At 38.8% G+C, this 15,578-nt stretch overlaps 1 protein-coding gene across 7 annotated transcripts in view; it reads left to right on the forward strand.

The window, feature by feature from the left end:
* The window catches only part of ATP11A (ATPase phospholipid transporting 11A), a 235,337-nt gene that overhangs the window by 133,955 nt on the left and 85,804 nt on the right, over window positions 1-15,578 (forward strand). For all 7 annotated transcript variants that reach the window (XM_048855438.2, XM_048855445.2, XM_048855455.2 and 4 more), the window contains exons 4-7: window positions 1,325-1,405; window positions 7,251-7,358; window positions 11,864-11,992; window positions 12,651-12,754. In XM_048855438.2, coding sequence (XP_048711395.2) covers window positions 1,325-1,405; window positions 7,251-7,358; window positions 11,864-11,992; window positions 12,651-12,754 — 422 coding nt within the window. The remainder of the gene's footprint in view (window positions 1-1,324; window positions 1,406-7,250; window positions 7,359-11,863; window positions 11,993-12,650; window positions 12,755-15,578) is intronic.

A 15,578-nucleotide genomic window follows, 5' to 3' on the forward strand; every position in this document is an offset into this window, starting at 1 on the left:
TTATGGCAGATCCTCCCTATAAAATGTTTCACAAAGAGAAGGTTTCCCTTACATTATACCCCAAATTTCTTCCCCAAGATTGTTTGTTTGACTTCCACATCTATCGGACAACACCATTACCTATATTTTTCCTCAAAACCCATGCTTCTTCCAAAGACAAGAGACGTCACTCCCTCAACATTAGGCTCACATTGCAGGCAGAATGCCAAACAACCAAACCAATTAGAAAATCTCTGAGACTCTATTGCCATAGCAGAAAGATTGTGTGGGCAAGCCATATCCTCCCAGAGGATTTCTAAGTGGGTTTTGGAATGCACATAGAATGCTACAAAATAGCAAATATTCCGCTCCTGGGTGTATTATAGATCACTCTATGCAAGCACATGCTGGCTCCATGGCATCCCTATGTGATGTTCTACTGCAGGACATTTGCAGGGCAGCATCTTGGAATTCTGTTGACATGTTCATAACACACTACACTCTAGACCAAGCAGCAACTGCAGATGCAGCCGTAGGAAGGGCATAACTACAAGCAATTCTGCTGCCACCTTCCTTGCACCTTTCTCTAGTCTGAGCACTGCTTGCCAGTCACCCATGTGTGAAACGTAAATAGGGACCACACATCGCAAAAAATGTCCAGCTACAGTAAGTAACCTCTATTTCTTCCTCAAGTGATGGTCCCTATGTGTATTCCACACATGGGTGACTGGCAAGCAGTGTTCAGACTGGAGGAGGGTGTGAGAAGGCGGCACAGAGATGTTTGTAGTGCTTCCTTTCCTATGGCTATGTCTGTAGTTGCTGCTTTCCATCCTCCATCCCTTCTGCTTCAGATCTGGTTGGATTGCAGTAAGAGGAGGAACTGGAGAGGCGTTGATCCACACTGCCTTTTATTCCTTGGTTGGGAGCGCAAGGGGAGCTACTGCACAAGTGCAGGTCAATTGACACTGCTTTGAAGAATTTCCAGATTTGAGCACATGGCGCACATGCATACTCACATGTGGAATACAGATAGGGACCACATATCTCAAAGAACCTACAGTTACAGTAAGTAACCTCCATTTTGACTGAGTGCATGATCATGAATTGGTGGATAGGCTTATATGTATTTGCAATTACAGATGGTGTCAGGGAACGGTATTGTCAATAGAAATAACCTTGATTTCTTATTGCACTTTCCTTTTTTTAATAATAAGTTGCGTGTTGTGTGGTATGTGTATGGTTATATTTTTTAAAAGCCCAATATAAATTTCATGCTTGGAAAATGATTGCATTAAATTCACAGAACAGTATTCAGGAAATGGTATGATTATTCTTTGTGTTGCAGTTAATTATTGATACACCAACCAGTCCAGTAACAAGTGGACTTCCACTTTTCTTTGTCATCACTGTAACAGCTATCAAACAGGTGAGAGTTTCTTTGGGGGAAGCGGGGAAGTGAAACTGAAGAGTGTATGAAAATGTAAATTTTTTTTTTTTTAAAACAACTGCCAATGTTACTTTTGTTTGTTCTTAGGGATTCATGGGAAGGGTTATCCTTTCTTTGAGGGCTTTGCTTTTATTTTGAGGGCTTTACTTTTTATTTGCCTCTGTTTTAAGTAGAATTTTATTGGTTGTTAAACGATGCTGGCTTTCATTTATTCAACAGAACTTTCAAAATTATTTTGTAATGTTAGTTTGTAACTTGTGTAACTGTGTTCTGAAGAGTAGTTTATACAGTTGTGTCTGTTAAAAGTAGCCAGATGTTTGTTTTTAGTTCCTAAATATTTATTCACCTACCTATTCAAAAAAATTAAAATATGTGGAGGAAGAATTACAGCAGTAGGTTATGGGATAAAATTGTTGCTCTTATTGGTAAGGAAATTTCCAACATACAGTTGTTGTGATATGTATAGACAACCTCTATACAGCATCCACAAGATGGACTTTTAATGGATCACATTAATTTTTACTCAAACTATTAACAGTTTATAACGAGATTTAATGGATCTTACAAATTATTGAGTATACTATATAATAATGCTTCAAGTATATTTAAAAATTATCTATAAAAACTAAAATAATAAAATTCAAGTAAGTCAATACTTGCCATATCAATGTAGCTTGGAAGATCCTAATAAAGGTTCCCCTAATCTAAGTAAAATAATACTATAATATTATGGAACTGTGTCAGCCTTCCCTTTCTCTTTTGTATATTTTAAATTAATATTGCCATAGAGAGTGGATTACAGCAGTTTGTCACTCTGTGACCCCAGTACTGCAATGGTATCTGCTAGAGTGGATTGGTACACGTATCTAGAATCCCAGTAAAATCAGTGGGGGACCCTACACAGAATATATGCTATGACTTATCTGTGTAAGAATTTCGTATCTTCAATTACACTGGCTCAGCCTGTTCCCATTCAGACTCCAGTCTGCATTCTGCCATAGATCAGGACACCAACAGTTTCATTCAAACAATAGAGAGAGAAGAGAGTAAAGAAGTGTTGTGATAATTGGGCTTACAAATTTACCCTAATTGTGAGCTCTATTGTGAAAAGTGAGTAAAAGTTCATAAAATGTTACAATAACCTAGAACAACAAATGTTGCTGGGAAAAGGTGCGAAAGAGAGATCAATTGAATTAATCCGAACAAAAAGGCCTACTGACATAATTCAAGGACTGAGTTAAAAATCATGTCTGGTAAACAAGAAAAATGTTGGACCAGAAATCAATTTAACCAGAATTGGCGTATAGGAAATTAGGCTTAATTAGTGGATAAAATAGTGAAGGGAAGAGCTATTTTACCAATTACTACCTTTTGGGGTCCTCAGAAAGACTTTGGAGGAGAATTAGCGGTAGTGGGCTGCCAACAACCGCTGACTAAGAGACAGAAGATCAGGAAATGGGTGAGCTTTACCATCATAGCTGTCACCTACTCCATTTCCTGAGACCTCAGGATCCACTGTAACACAGTTGGGCCTTCATCTTGACCCTGAGAGAAGTCCTGACCAAGTCAGGCCAGAGAGAGGGACCAAAATGACATCACCCCCTCTATTGAGACTGACTAAATCTCAGCCATCACCTGGGATGTGAGACTTCCTTCTGCCTCTCTGCACATTGTTTTTTTCCTTCCTTACCTTATTTTTTCTATCTAATAAGAATCTGGGTTAGCTGGCTAAAACTGTGTTTTATGGCACTGCTATAACCCTGTGACCAGAAGGAGGCAGCTAAAAGCAATGCCCTAAACAGTCCTAGTACAAGTTTGTCAAGTCTTGGAGTAGCTAATAAGACAATATGCCATGCTTTTGTTTTTTCAGCAGTGAGGTGCAAGTTAAAGTCAACATGAGACAGAAGCCTGCATTTTCTGTCTTTTTATAGTTTTTTTTTCTCTCCTCTTTTGAGTGTGTGTTTGTTTTGTCTTCTAAGAAACAGAATCAGACTTTAACACCACAACCACCACCACCACCTCCAGACCATCTCAACTAACTTCTTCTCTTTTCCCCAAAAGGGCCGTTATTACCACTTTAATACCTCTAAGACACCGTCAGATGGGGATGGTGCGTTTTGGTGGGATGTCTTTCTTAAAACTTTCTCCAGCAAAAGGGAAAGAGAACAAAAAATGTTGTTAAAACGAAAGCCCTACTTAATACTTCACATTTCAAAAGTTTAACTGTTTCCTTCTTTTCTGCATCTTTATTAGAAGGTTAAAAAAAAGGTAATGTGTTTGCCATGATACTAAGCAGGCTAAGATCTCGGTCTACCTAACCTTGTTTAACACTGTTTAATATTGGACAGCGACAGGACCATGTTGACACCTTTAATTCTTTGGGCCAATATATTCCATCTAACATGATACAACAGAGGGTACAATTGTTTGAGACTCTGTATTAACACTTTCTGCTCAAAATTGTGTGATGCTATCTGCTAAGTGCCAGGAGTCAACACTCTTCGTACAGAAATTAGCCAGTTATTTTTCTTAACTTCTTCAAACACAAGTATTCTTTGTTCAGAGAAAGAAGTTGAGGAGATTATAGGACATCGAGAGATTCATATGTCAGCCTTCAGTTCAAAACTTCTTGGCTTGCAGTGGGGCCTCTCTATTCCAATATTCCATGCCAACATTTGGGCTTGCCCCAATTCTGATCTCTAGAAAGAAAGTAACTTCAGTTGTGTCGTGCTGGGATAACTGGCTACCACTGTAGTTGTTTCAAGTCATGTGGCAGTGATGAATGCAGAGAATACTTATTCTACAAATTTCTCGTTCATTAGTTGTAAAAGAAATTACAAACAGCAGCGTTTTCAGTCCTTCACACTGCATGACTGACCGTACTCTGCAGTCACGGTCAGTATTTGCTGACACTAGGTGGTTGTGGGGAGCACAGCAGCTAGCTTCTTACGGGTGGCTTTTCCGCTCTAAAATTTGGGGGATTATTTTTAACACTCCGTTGTGGTTTGACCACACTCAGAGACTGGATTATTACAAAGTGTTCCCCATAACACGACACTTGTATCTCCTTGTGACTACCCTCAGAAGCTACAGCTGGTGTGGACTTTTGTGGGCCGCTTGTATACCCGTGTGAGCTGCTGGGAGCATGTTACACAGGGCTCCAAAGGCTACATTGGTTCCCTGTTCATTTCTGGGTGCAATTCAAAATGGTGATATTGTTCTCTTAGGCAAGGAGTTTCAAACATGCCTAAGGAAACTAAAAGTAAAACTCACATTGAATTACAATGAGATTTGAAATCCCAGCCTTTAAACCCACTGTTTTTTAGGCTCTGTGTGTCTGGGGAATCACCTGCAGTAGAACCTCAGAGTTACTAACACCTCAGGAATGGAGGTTGTTCATAACTCTGAAACATTCATAACTCCGAACAGAACATTATGGTTGTTCTTTCAGAAGTTTACAACTGAACATTCACTTAATACAGCTTTGAAACTTTACTATTGTGGCAAATTACCAGCACTACTATGATGGGTCCCACGCTTTCTCTTCTTGTGGGGGGAGTTCAGGGCTCCATTTCTCACCCCAGATCTGGGGTGATAACTGTCCCACTAGTATCCCAGAGAAGGGGAGTGGAGAGGGAGGGACTCAGGCCCGCCCTCTACTCCGGGTCCCAGCCCAGGGGCCCTAGGGATCGCGGCAAACTACTTGAACTAGTGATTCCTTTCCCTGGGCTACTTCCCTCTCCGGCCCTTCAGCTTGTGGGGCTTCCTGCCCTTTCTCTGCTTGGACCAGGTTTCTCCCAACCCCTTGTGTCTGTGGAGTCCCTCTGCTCTGCACAAGCCAGGTTTCCCTTTACCTAGGGTCTTGGTCTTCTGGCCCACCACAGCACTTCTCCAAACTCTCCTCTGCTTCCCTTCAAACTGCTCTCTGCTCCAACACCAAACCACTCTGCTTCAAGTTCTCCAACTGTCTGATTGGAGCAGGGGGGTTTTATCAGGTGACTGGCTTCAGGTGCTCTAATTGGCTTCAGGTGTGCCAATTAATCTATAGAAACCTCTCTTCCCTCTACAGGGAATAAGGCTCTCATCATCCTGGGGCTTACATATCTCTCCTCTATCACCCTCCTGCTGCCCTCTGGGCATGCTGTATCACACTATATAGAAGAAAAATGCTGCTTTTCACCATCTTAATTTAAATGAAACAAGCACAGAAACCGTTTCCTTATCTTGTCAAATCTTTTTTTTTAAACTTTATTTTTAATCATTTACATTTAACACAGTACTGTACTGTATTTGCTTTTTTTCTCTCTCTCTCTGCTGCTACCTGATTGCATACTTCTGGTTCCAAATGAGGTGTGTGGTTGACCAGTCAACCTCATAACTCTGAGGTTCTACTGTATTTCTTTAACACAACAATTGAGATTAGCTGATTGGAATTTCTGACGACTAGGGCAGGATGTTTTAAATTGATGGCCATAGACTCTGGAATTTGCTTTTCCTGCTGGTCTAACAAAGCCTGTGGAGTATGACCTTCAGTGGATCTAAAGGTCATCTGGCCTTTTCTCATTCATTAGTTAGTAAAGAAATTACGAACAGCAGCATTTTGATTGCTCCCATTGCTGGGGTATATTTGTGTCTTCAGCTGGATTTTGGAGTTATCTTTTCATATTTGGTTGACATGTAAAATTGCTTTTTAATTTGTGTGTATGCTCCTGCACACATGTAATGGGTGCATTTCTAAAAATAAAAAAAAATAAATACAGCCACAGAAAATCCTTTATAAGCTTGAAGTTACCCTTTCTCATAAAAAGAATGGAAAATCTGTGGGGTGAAATGTCACTTGATATTGTTAGCAGCTGTTGTTGCATCTTCCAGTTGTCATTAATCATAAGCAATATGCTGAATTCTGCCCCTGGATATATGGCACCTATTGCTTGTGTCTAGGAATTTCCAGGGAATTTAAAGCAAAAGAGCTGCTTAGGTCAGCTCTCTGTTTAAATATCAGTTCTAGCATCTGATCTTCTTGTGTGTATTAGGGGCTTCCGTTGAATTAATGCAAGAGAGATTTTGGGAGGATGGGAAGTAGGAGGAACTTTGACCTCCCCAAAAAAGGATCCATTCATTTTTTTAAAAAAACTAATAAAATAGTAAAACTAATTTTTTAAATTTTATAATATGGCTATACAGATTTGAAAGCAGAGTTATCATTGTATTGCTGAGATCCTCAACCATATTTATATGTGTTCCTCTCTAATGTAACCTTATAAATTGGTGAAATAATGCATCAACCAAAATAAGCATCAAGGTCACTTTCTCAAAACTTATTCTGGAGGGTTGGTATATTGTGTACACCAAATAATAGTTCAGTGTAATCAGAAAACAAACAGGGAAACTCCCCAGTTTGTAGTTCATTCCAGCCCTGTAATCGCTTCATGTTGAGCCCAACCTTACCAAATGCATTCTGCACACTTTGTCTCCTGAGTAGCCACCCTTATAGGAGACCCCTCAGAGCGCTTGGGCAAGGAGTGGTGGAAATTGAACTGGAGTTTACCCATTATTCACGAGAGACCAAGAAGTGGCTCTGCATTTTTTCACAAAGCCTACTCACACCATCGAATTATCTTCACTTATGTTATTTAAGCACATCTGATTTGCTAAATAATAAACTATTGAAGATTTTAGTGATATGCTTTACTTTTTATTATCATTTTGTAATCGAAAATTCTTTAACTATTTTTGTAAGAAAGCTTTGATCTACAACTGCAATGTAAAGTGTGGCTAGCTGCATTTCCTTAACTTTATTCCATTCCACTTCACTTTTTTCTAGGGTTATGAAGATTGGCTTCGACATAAAGCAGACAATGCAATGAACCAGTGCCCTGTTCATTTCATTCAGCATGGCAAACTGGTTAGAAAGCAAAGCCGAAAATTAAGAGTAAGTAACAACTAACACAGGGTGTTTTTTTAGGGATCAGGCTTATCTCTCCCCGCTTTCCCCATTTGCAAAACAAATTAGACAAAAATGTAGAGCACTCAAGATCACAGTATTCACTACATCAATATGGAAAATAAAAGTTTAGAAAAATATTTTAAAACGATTAAATCTGAATAAAATATTGTTAAAAGCTATAGCATTTCCTTCCTCATCCTTGCTTTGCTAGGTTCTCCCCTATTAATTCCCTATGCTGGGTTGTCTCTCTACCCTCCTTGGTCCTTTCATTATCTCCTTCTTAACTTCTAGCCCTTCACTCGTGGTTTTTCTTCTGTTTTCATCTCTCTCTCTCTCTCTAGGAAAGTAAAAATGATTAGCAAGATATCTCTCTTAATCCAGTTTTGATGCAAAATTCATTGACTAATTCCTCTCCTTCCAAAGAGGACACAGCCCAATCAGAATACAATCCTCGCTTTGTACCTTTTCAGCATCATAAAGCCTCTCCTTTAGATTTCTACCTTTGTACCTGCACCCCTGATATTTTGGGGGTTATTTTCAGAAACTAATGTCTGTAAATTCTCATAAGCAAAGCAACTTGCCTACCTGGTTTTAATTTTCAGAATGTCAACAGATTGAAACAATTGATGGGCATCTCTTTGGAATACCTGGGTTTTTTTTCCCTGGTGCCTCCTACTTTGCCAGAATTGTCTTGTCAGAGCTCTTGGCAAAATTCCTCCTTCCATTTGGTGTTCTGATCTCTTCACTAGCCTAATATTTTTTTTTTTTTGAGACCATTTATCCTTATCACACAGTTCGTTTGGGTCTCTTCATCTTTCCCTTTTCAAACAAGCAGCTGTAGCTCTAGTGCCAGTCAGGTATTCTTAAATCCTCACAGTCAAAAAAAATTACTCTTGCTACCATTTTCAGTATAAATATAATTCACTGTTTGTTTCTTGTAAACATAAGCACATTTAATTCTGGTGGTGCAAGTTCTGTAGTTGCTGCATTGGAGTGTTGCTTTTTTTAAGACTTCTGAAAACATGCTCTATACCTCATCCCTCTCAGATTTTGGAAGCACTTCAGATTTTTAAACCTTGGGACGAGTGCTATAGCTATCTTTAGAAATCTCACATTGGTAGCTTCTTTGCGTTTTGTCATATCTGCGATGAAAGTGTTCTTAAAATGACCAGCATGTGCTAGGTCATCATCCGAGACTACTATAACATGAACTATGTGGCCGAATGCTGGTAAAACAGAGCAGGAGACGTACAATTCTCCCCTAAGGAGTTGAGTCACAAATTTAATTAACGCATTGTTTTTTCAACTAGCAATATCAGCAGGGAAGCATGTCCTCTGGAATGGTGGTCGAAGCATGAAGGGGCATACAAATGTTTAGCATATCTGGCATTTATCTTGCAATGCTGGCTACAAAAGTGCCATGTGAACGCCTATTCTCATTTTCAGGTGACATTGTATATAAGAAGGTGGCAGCATTATCTCCTGTAAATGTGAACAAACTTGTTCGTCATAGTGATTGGCTGAACAAGAAGTAGGACTGAGTGGACTTGTAGGCTCTAAAGTTTTACACTGTTTTATTTTTGAGTGCAGTTATGTAACAAAAAAAATCTACATTTGTAAATTGCACTTTCACGATAAAGAGATTGCACTACAGTACTTGTATGAGGTGATTTGAAAAATACTATTATCATTTTTATAGTGCAAATATTTAAAATAAAAAATAACAATATAAAGTGAGCACTGTACACTTTGTATTCGTGTTGTAATTAAAATAAATACATTTGAAAATGTAGAAAAAAATCCAAAAATATTTAATAAATTTCAGTGGATATTCTATTGTTTAAGAGCGTGATTAATACTGAGATTAATCACGATTAATTTTTTGAGTTAATCGCGTAAGTTAACGGCGATTAATCGACAGCCCTAATTTTTATTGTTCCTTAACTGTTTGGTGAAAATCGATGTTATTACTCCTTTGTCTTCTAGGTAGTAGACTTCTGCAACTTTCTTGTCATAAGAGGTCTGTGACCAATGTGCTTTACATGTTCTTAATATTCCTTCTTTTCACAGTTCACTCGGTGCCTTTATATGACTGTGTGTTTGTATCAAAGAGCTTGTTTAGGCTAGTTCCTTAATTTTGCAGCCTAATGACTGTATCATAAATCTAGGACATACATATTTAATACTAACTGTATTCATTTTAATAATGATTCAGCCCAAATCAAAAAGAACAGTAGAAAAATTAGTAGTTTGTAGTACACTAATTGAAATTTTGCTCAACATAAGTATAAACAAAAGAAAAAAGTTACTAAAAGGGAAAGTCCTCTTTTCGCCAGTGCACTGGTAAATGAAATCAGAGGTGCACTTAACAATTTTGGTTAACAGGCTTCCTGTTGCTGAGCTTTATTTTTACCTTTCTAACTCTTGTGTTTTCCCTTCTTGAATTAATACTAGGATAAGTTTAATTATTAATCATTCACATTTTGGCAGGTTCTTATTACAGGTTGCTCAGTTTCCTAGATCAACTCAAGTTTTTTGTATGCTATGGATTGCAGAGTGAACCCTTGCTAGAATCAATACATTTTATTTGTAGTCTGCGACTCTTGGAACTCAAGAAACCAATCTTTATGAATTTCCTGCATACATTCTCTTTATGATTTTAAAATACCTTCAGTGGCAAGCTGGAACCCTATAGAAAAAGTGTCAGTGTGGATTGTGCTCATTCATTCCTGAGCTTTACTGCTTGAATCCTCAGCAGGCAAGCTTGTCAGTGACTACTCAAAAGGGTTCATGGTTTTGAAGCAGCAGATTGGGTCCAAAAACTACTGACAAAAAAGTCTAAGAAATCTATTTTAGAGACCCTTTGGATGCATTGAAGACAAAGAAAGGAGGAGGCAACAGAGACCATAGCCATATGGTCAGACACACACACAAACAAAATGGAGGATACAAGGATTCTAGATTTATTACGCCTTGGCACCAACATATAAATTAGTGTGATACACCTCAATACTCGGCAGATACAGAAGTTGGGTAGGCAGCTGAGCTAATTCATTTGGAATTCCTTCCATAATCTGGGAAATGTAAAAATACATTTTATGAAGTACTACCTAAACTGTCTTGATTTTTACTTTTATACTTACTTGGTCCTTGTCAATTACCAAAATATTTGTGTATCGTTAGAATTGCTCACCTCCTAAAAGTTTGTTTTGGTGATGTCAAAATTCAGTCTTTAATGTCATAATTTTCTGTTGTGAAATTCATTGTGACCACACTAAATCCTTCTGACAAGAGGAAAGATTAACTAGAAAACTATTTAGACAAGGACATCTTAACATGATAAAGTAGGCAACCCAAGAAATCCACACTAGTCGAATGTTCAGCTCGTCAAAATTCCAAAATTTATTTTTTTGATATTTTTCATTGAACCTTTGATATTTTTACAGCCCCCCGACTAAATTCTTACAATTTTTTGACCTTCTTTGACCTGCTGTACTTAAATTTGAGTATAAAATTATATATCAGAAGCTGCCTCTATGGGGGGGAAAAAATCTTTAAAATAATCTTTGACTGTGGGAGCTGGTTTGTTGAACGATAGCACTCTATAAGAAGCCTATAGTCTTGTTGACAAGGTCTATGAAAGTATCAGTTATGGTTACAGAAATCTGAATTAATTTACTGGACACCAATATGGATGGGAGATGAGATGAACTTTTCATGAAAACTTTTGCTAAAAATTTCTTTCAATTAAAAAAAACCGAACTTCAAATTTTTTCAACCAGCTCAATATCAACAGCCAGTGATACTGGGTCATCCCCAGTTTCAGCATAGAGTCAGACTCCAGAGTCACGCTTCTGACTTGGCTCATTGTGTAACCCGGGGTTGGCAACCTTCCTCACGCGGCCCATCGGGGTAATCCACTGGCAGGCCACGAGACATTTGGTTTATGTTGACCATCCACAGGCATGGCCCCAACAGCTCCCAGTGGCTGTGGTTCATCGTTCCCAGCCAATGGGTGCTGTGGGTGGCTGTGCTTGCAGATTGTCAACGTAAACTAAATGTCTTGCGGCCCGCCAGCAGATTACCCTGATGGGTCGCGTGCTGAAGGTTGCCGACCTCTGGTGTAACCTATCTGTGCCTCAGTGTTTTTATCTGTAAAATAGGGATAATACCATACATGTGTATATCTAAAAGGGATGTTGTAAGGCTTAATAAAATAATCTGCCCTTTGAGGATCTCAAAGTACTTTTGAGATCCTCAGAGGATAGATTCTATCCCAGTGCTAAGAATTATTTATTGTCTTACAGGATGTAGTACTTCTTTTGAGAATTGTATCTGCAGTTCCTTAGTCTTGTGATGAAATCTCAGCCCTATTAAAGTCAATGAAAATTTTTCCATAGACTTCGATGGAAGAAGGATTTCATCCTTGGAATCTGATCTTTGGGCTATTTAACTAATGATAAACATGTTTTCTTTTCTATTTTTTTTAGGTTGGAGACATTGTGATGGTAAAAGAAGATGAAACATTCCCATGTGACTTAATATTTCTATCAAGCAGCAGAAGGGATGGAACATGTTTTGTTACAACAGCTAGTTTGGATGGTGAATCTAGTCATAAAGTAATAAAATACTATATTTTTTTATTTTAAAAATGCTATTACAAACTTTTTTGCATACAATGCACAGTAACATCCTATATAATAGTGTAAACAAAATATTGGTTTGTGTGATTTTTTTTTTTCATTTAAGCTATCATTAACTTACTTCCGTACCATTGAGCCATTTTATGAGGAATTTCCTAACTGGTGCTTGCTTATGTGTACTTGCACTTTTGTATGCGCCCAACATGGGCACTCAGAGGTGAAGCACAAGCTAGTGTTGTGCATGTGTATACATACGTGCAATACTGATTTGTGCAGGATTGGGGGCACTGAGGCATGCACCTATTATGTAAAAAGTTAATAGGTAAAAGGTTAAGAGAAAGCAAAAATATTTCACTTAAAAATTTAGGCTGCTTAGATTAGAGGAAAAGAGAGTTCATACTGCAAAGAAAACTGAATCAATCTGTGAGTTATGACAGGCAGAGGAAAATTCCAGATCTATATTTGGAAGTGCATATTTTTTAACAAGAATCAGGATTACGTGGCTCTTGACAGTCTAGCACAAAATATGAAAAATTTACCTACTTCATGGCCCTTCTTTTAATTACATACATAACTTGGTCACCGCATGTGTTTTGGCTTATTATTTTTGTTACACCTTTTTCATTCATTCTAGACTTACCGTGCTGTTCAAGATACAAAGGCATTTCATAATGAACAAGATATCGATGCACTGCACGCTACCATTGAATGTGAACAACCTCAGCCTGACCTTTATAAGTAAGAAAATGACTTGTATTTTTATAGCTTTAGTATATGCTACCAAGGAATCCTGTAAACAAACTATAAAATAGTGTAATTATTAAAGGGATGCTATCAATTCAAACTTAGCCCAAAATTTAAATTTAAGACAATTAAATAAAAATCCAGTGAAGTGGCTGATTTTTGTAAACAAATGGTCTCCTACAGTATTTGAAACCTAAGCATTGCAATCTAAGAAGATCAAAGTGAAACTGATTTTCATTGTCCCAAGCAGACAGGCAATTCAAAGGCAAGTAAGGAGCATAAATAGTGACATGTAAATTGGATTTTTTAAAAATCTTTCTTCTATATTTTTAGATGTTCAAAACATGGGCTAAGAAATGTGTGTTTGCAACCTCACAATCCCTCAATTTTTTACTTAGTTGTTCTAGTTGCATATAGTTAGTACTCTTAACTAAGCTAACTAATACTAAGTGTTTTCCCTGGTGATGCCCTCACCAAGGTTCAAACGTTGTCCATCGTGCAGAGGGGTGATTCCTAAATGGTTTGTAATTGTATGTATGGACGATCATTTGGCAGCCCTGCAAATGTCCAGTATTGAGATGTCACTTAAGAACGCCATTGACGTAGCTTGTGCTCTCGTAGAAAGGCTGCCTAGCCCTTCACACAGTCCACGTACAACACAAGTAGATGAGGCAAAGCATGACAGGGTTTAGTCGAGAAGGATAGATGTCATCTGATGTCTAACCTGTGAAGGTGCTGCTCTTCCAGGGATGAATGTGGCTTAGGAAATAAAACAGGTAAATATACCACCTGGTTCAAATGAAACTGAGAGACTTCTCTTGACATAAATGTTGATTACAGCTGCAATGTCGCTTAGTCTTTGGACAACTGCGTATAAGGAGGCTCTGCCATCAAAGCCTGTAATTCTCAGACTCTCCTTGCAGATGTTATCACCACCAGGAATGCTGTCCTTTTGACACAAGGAAAGGAAAGTGACAAAATGACTGACAGGCTCGACCAGAGGTCCCATCAGAGCTGCTGAGACTGTATTAAGATCCCAAAAAGGAACTGGTTCTTGCCCTGGCAGATGGAGATGAAAAATTCCTTTTAAGAATCTTGTTACCACTGGAAAATACTGCTCTCCCATGAATAGGTAGATGAAACCTTGAGATCATTTCCAGATGCACCTTCCATGAGCTAAGCATAAGGCCCCATGACTGAGGATGCAGCAAGTTCTCCAAGATGTCCTGGATGCAAGCCAGCATCAGCTGAATTCCATGGGCCAAGGTCACATTGAAAACCACTTCCATTTTGCCTAATAGGCTATTCTGGTATTGAGTAGGACCTGTCAAGCAGCTGGCAAACATTGCTCTTCCTCTTCATTCAATTACTGAGCAGCCTTGCAGTGAGATGCAGGGAGCTGAGCGCAGAATACAAATTGAAACTGTGATTCTGTGTGAGTGGGTCAGGATGGAGAGAAAAAGATATGGGAGGCTGAATGACAACATGAGAAGGTCAGAAAACCAACACTGCCTCCTTGGTCATGCCAGGGCAATGAGGATGAGCTTGACCCAATCCACTTTCGGCTTGAGGATGACTTGTGGAATGATAGGGATCAGAGGTAAAGCATAGAGGAGTGTTGATTGCCACCTGATTTGGAAGGTGTTGATCAGAGAGGCCGGACAGAGGGCCCCCTCTGTAACCCCCAAGATCAGACTCCAGGCTACCCTATAATGGCCTCCCTACATTTGTAACTCAATCCTCAATTTGTCTGGTTTTGGGCCCAAATTAAAGCAAAAAACCTCCAACTACTTGGAAACCTGCTTACCCAGCCCAAAGAAAAAGCAAATGGGTAGAACACACATCCCCTATTTACTTTTAGGAAGAAAAGAAAAAAAAACCTCTGGGTTGGAAGACTGTGAATTTCCCTGCAGGAGTTAAGTACCCTGCCTCCAGGCAAAGAAAACCTGCAATTCACAAGATAATCCCCTTTTGTCTCTGCTTGGCCACAAAGCAGAGAAAACAAAGCTGCTTTCAGTTTCAAAGCTGCTTTCTGGACTTCCTTTCCACAGGAAAGAAAAATTTCCTTTTTAAAATCTGTATTTCTAGTTCAAAAAATCTCAACTGGATCTCAAAATGATTTCAGGTTAATCCCACCACTGTGCCACCATGTCAAGGTTCCTCCCCCACTCTGAACTCTAGGGTACAGATGTGGGGACCTGCATGAAAAAACCTCCTAAGCTTATCTTTACCAGCTTAGGTCAAAACTTCCCCAAGGTACAAAATATTCCCCCCCGTTGTCCTTGGACTGGCCGCTACCACCACCAAACTAATACTGGTTACTGGGGAAGAGCTGTTTGGACGCGTCTTTCCCCCCAAAATACTTCCCAAAACCCTGCACCCCACTTCCTGGACAAGGTTTGGTAAAAAGCCTCACCAATTTGCCTAGGTGACTACAGACCCAGACCCTTGGATCTTAAGAACAATGAACAATCCTCCCAACACTTGCACCCCCCCCTTTCCTGGGAAATGTTGGATAAAAAGCCTCACCAATTTGCATAGGTGACCACAGACCCAAACCCTTGGATCTGAGAACAATGAAAAAGCATTCAGTTTTTTACAAGAAGACTTTTAATAAAAAATAGAAGTAAATAGAAATAAAGAAATCCCCCCTGTAAAATCAGGATGGTAGATATCTTACAGGGTAATTAGATTCAAAAACATAGAGAACCCCTCTAGGCAAAACCTTAAGTTACAAAAAAGATACACAGACAGAAATAGTTATTCTATTCAGCACAATTCTTTTCTCAGCCATTTAAAGAAATCATAATCTAACACA

The sequence above is a fragment of the Caretta caretta genome, chromosome 1, assembly GCF_965140235.1.
Source record: "Caretta caretta isolate rCarCar2 chromosome 1, rCarCar1.hap1, whole genome shotgun sequence".
Classification (NCBI taxonomy): domain Eukaryota; kingdom Metazoa; phylum Chordata; order Testudines; family Cheloniidae; genus Caretta; species Caretta caretta.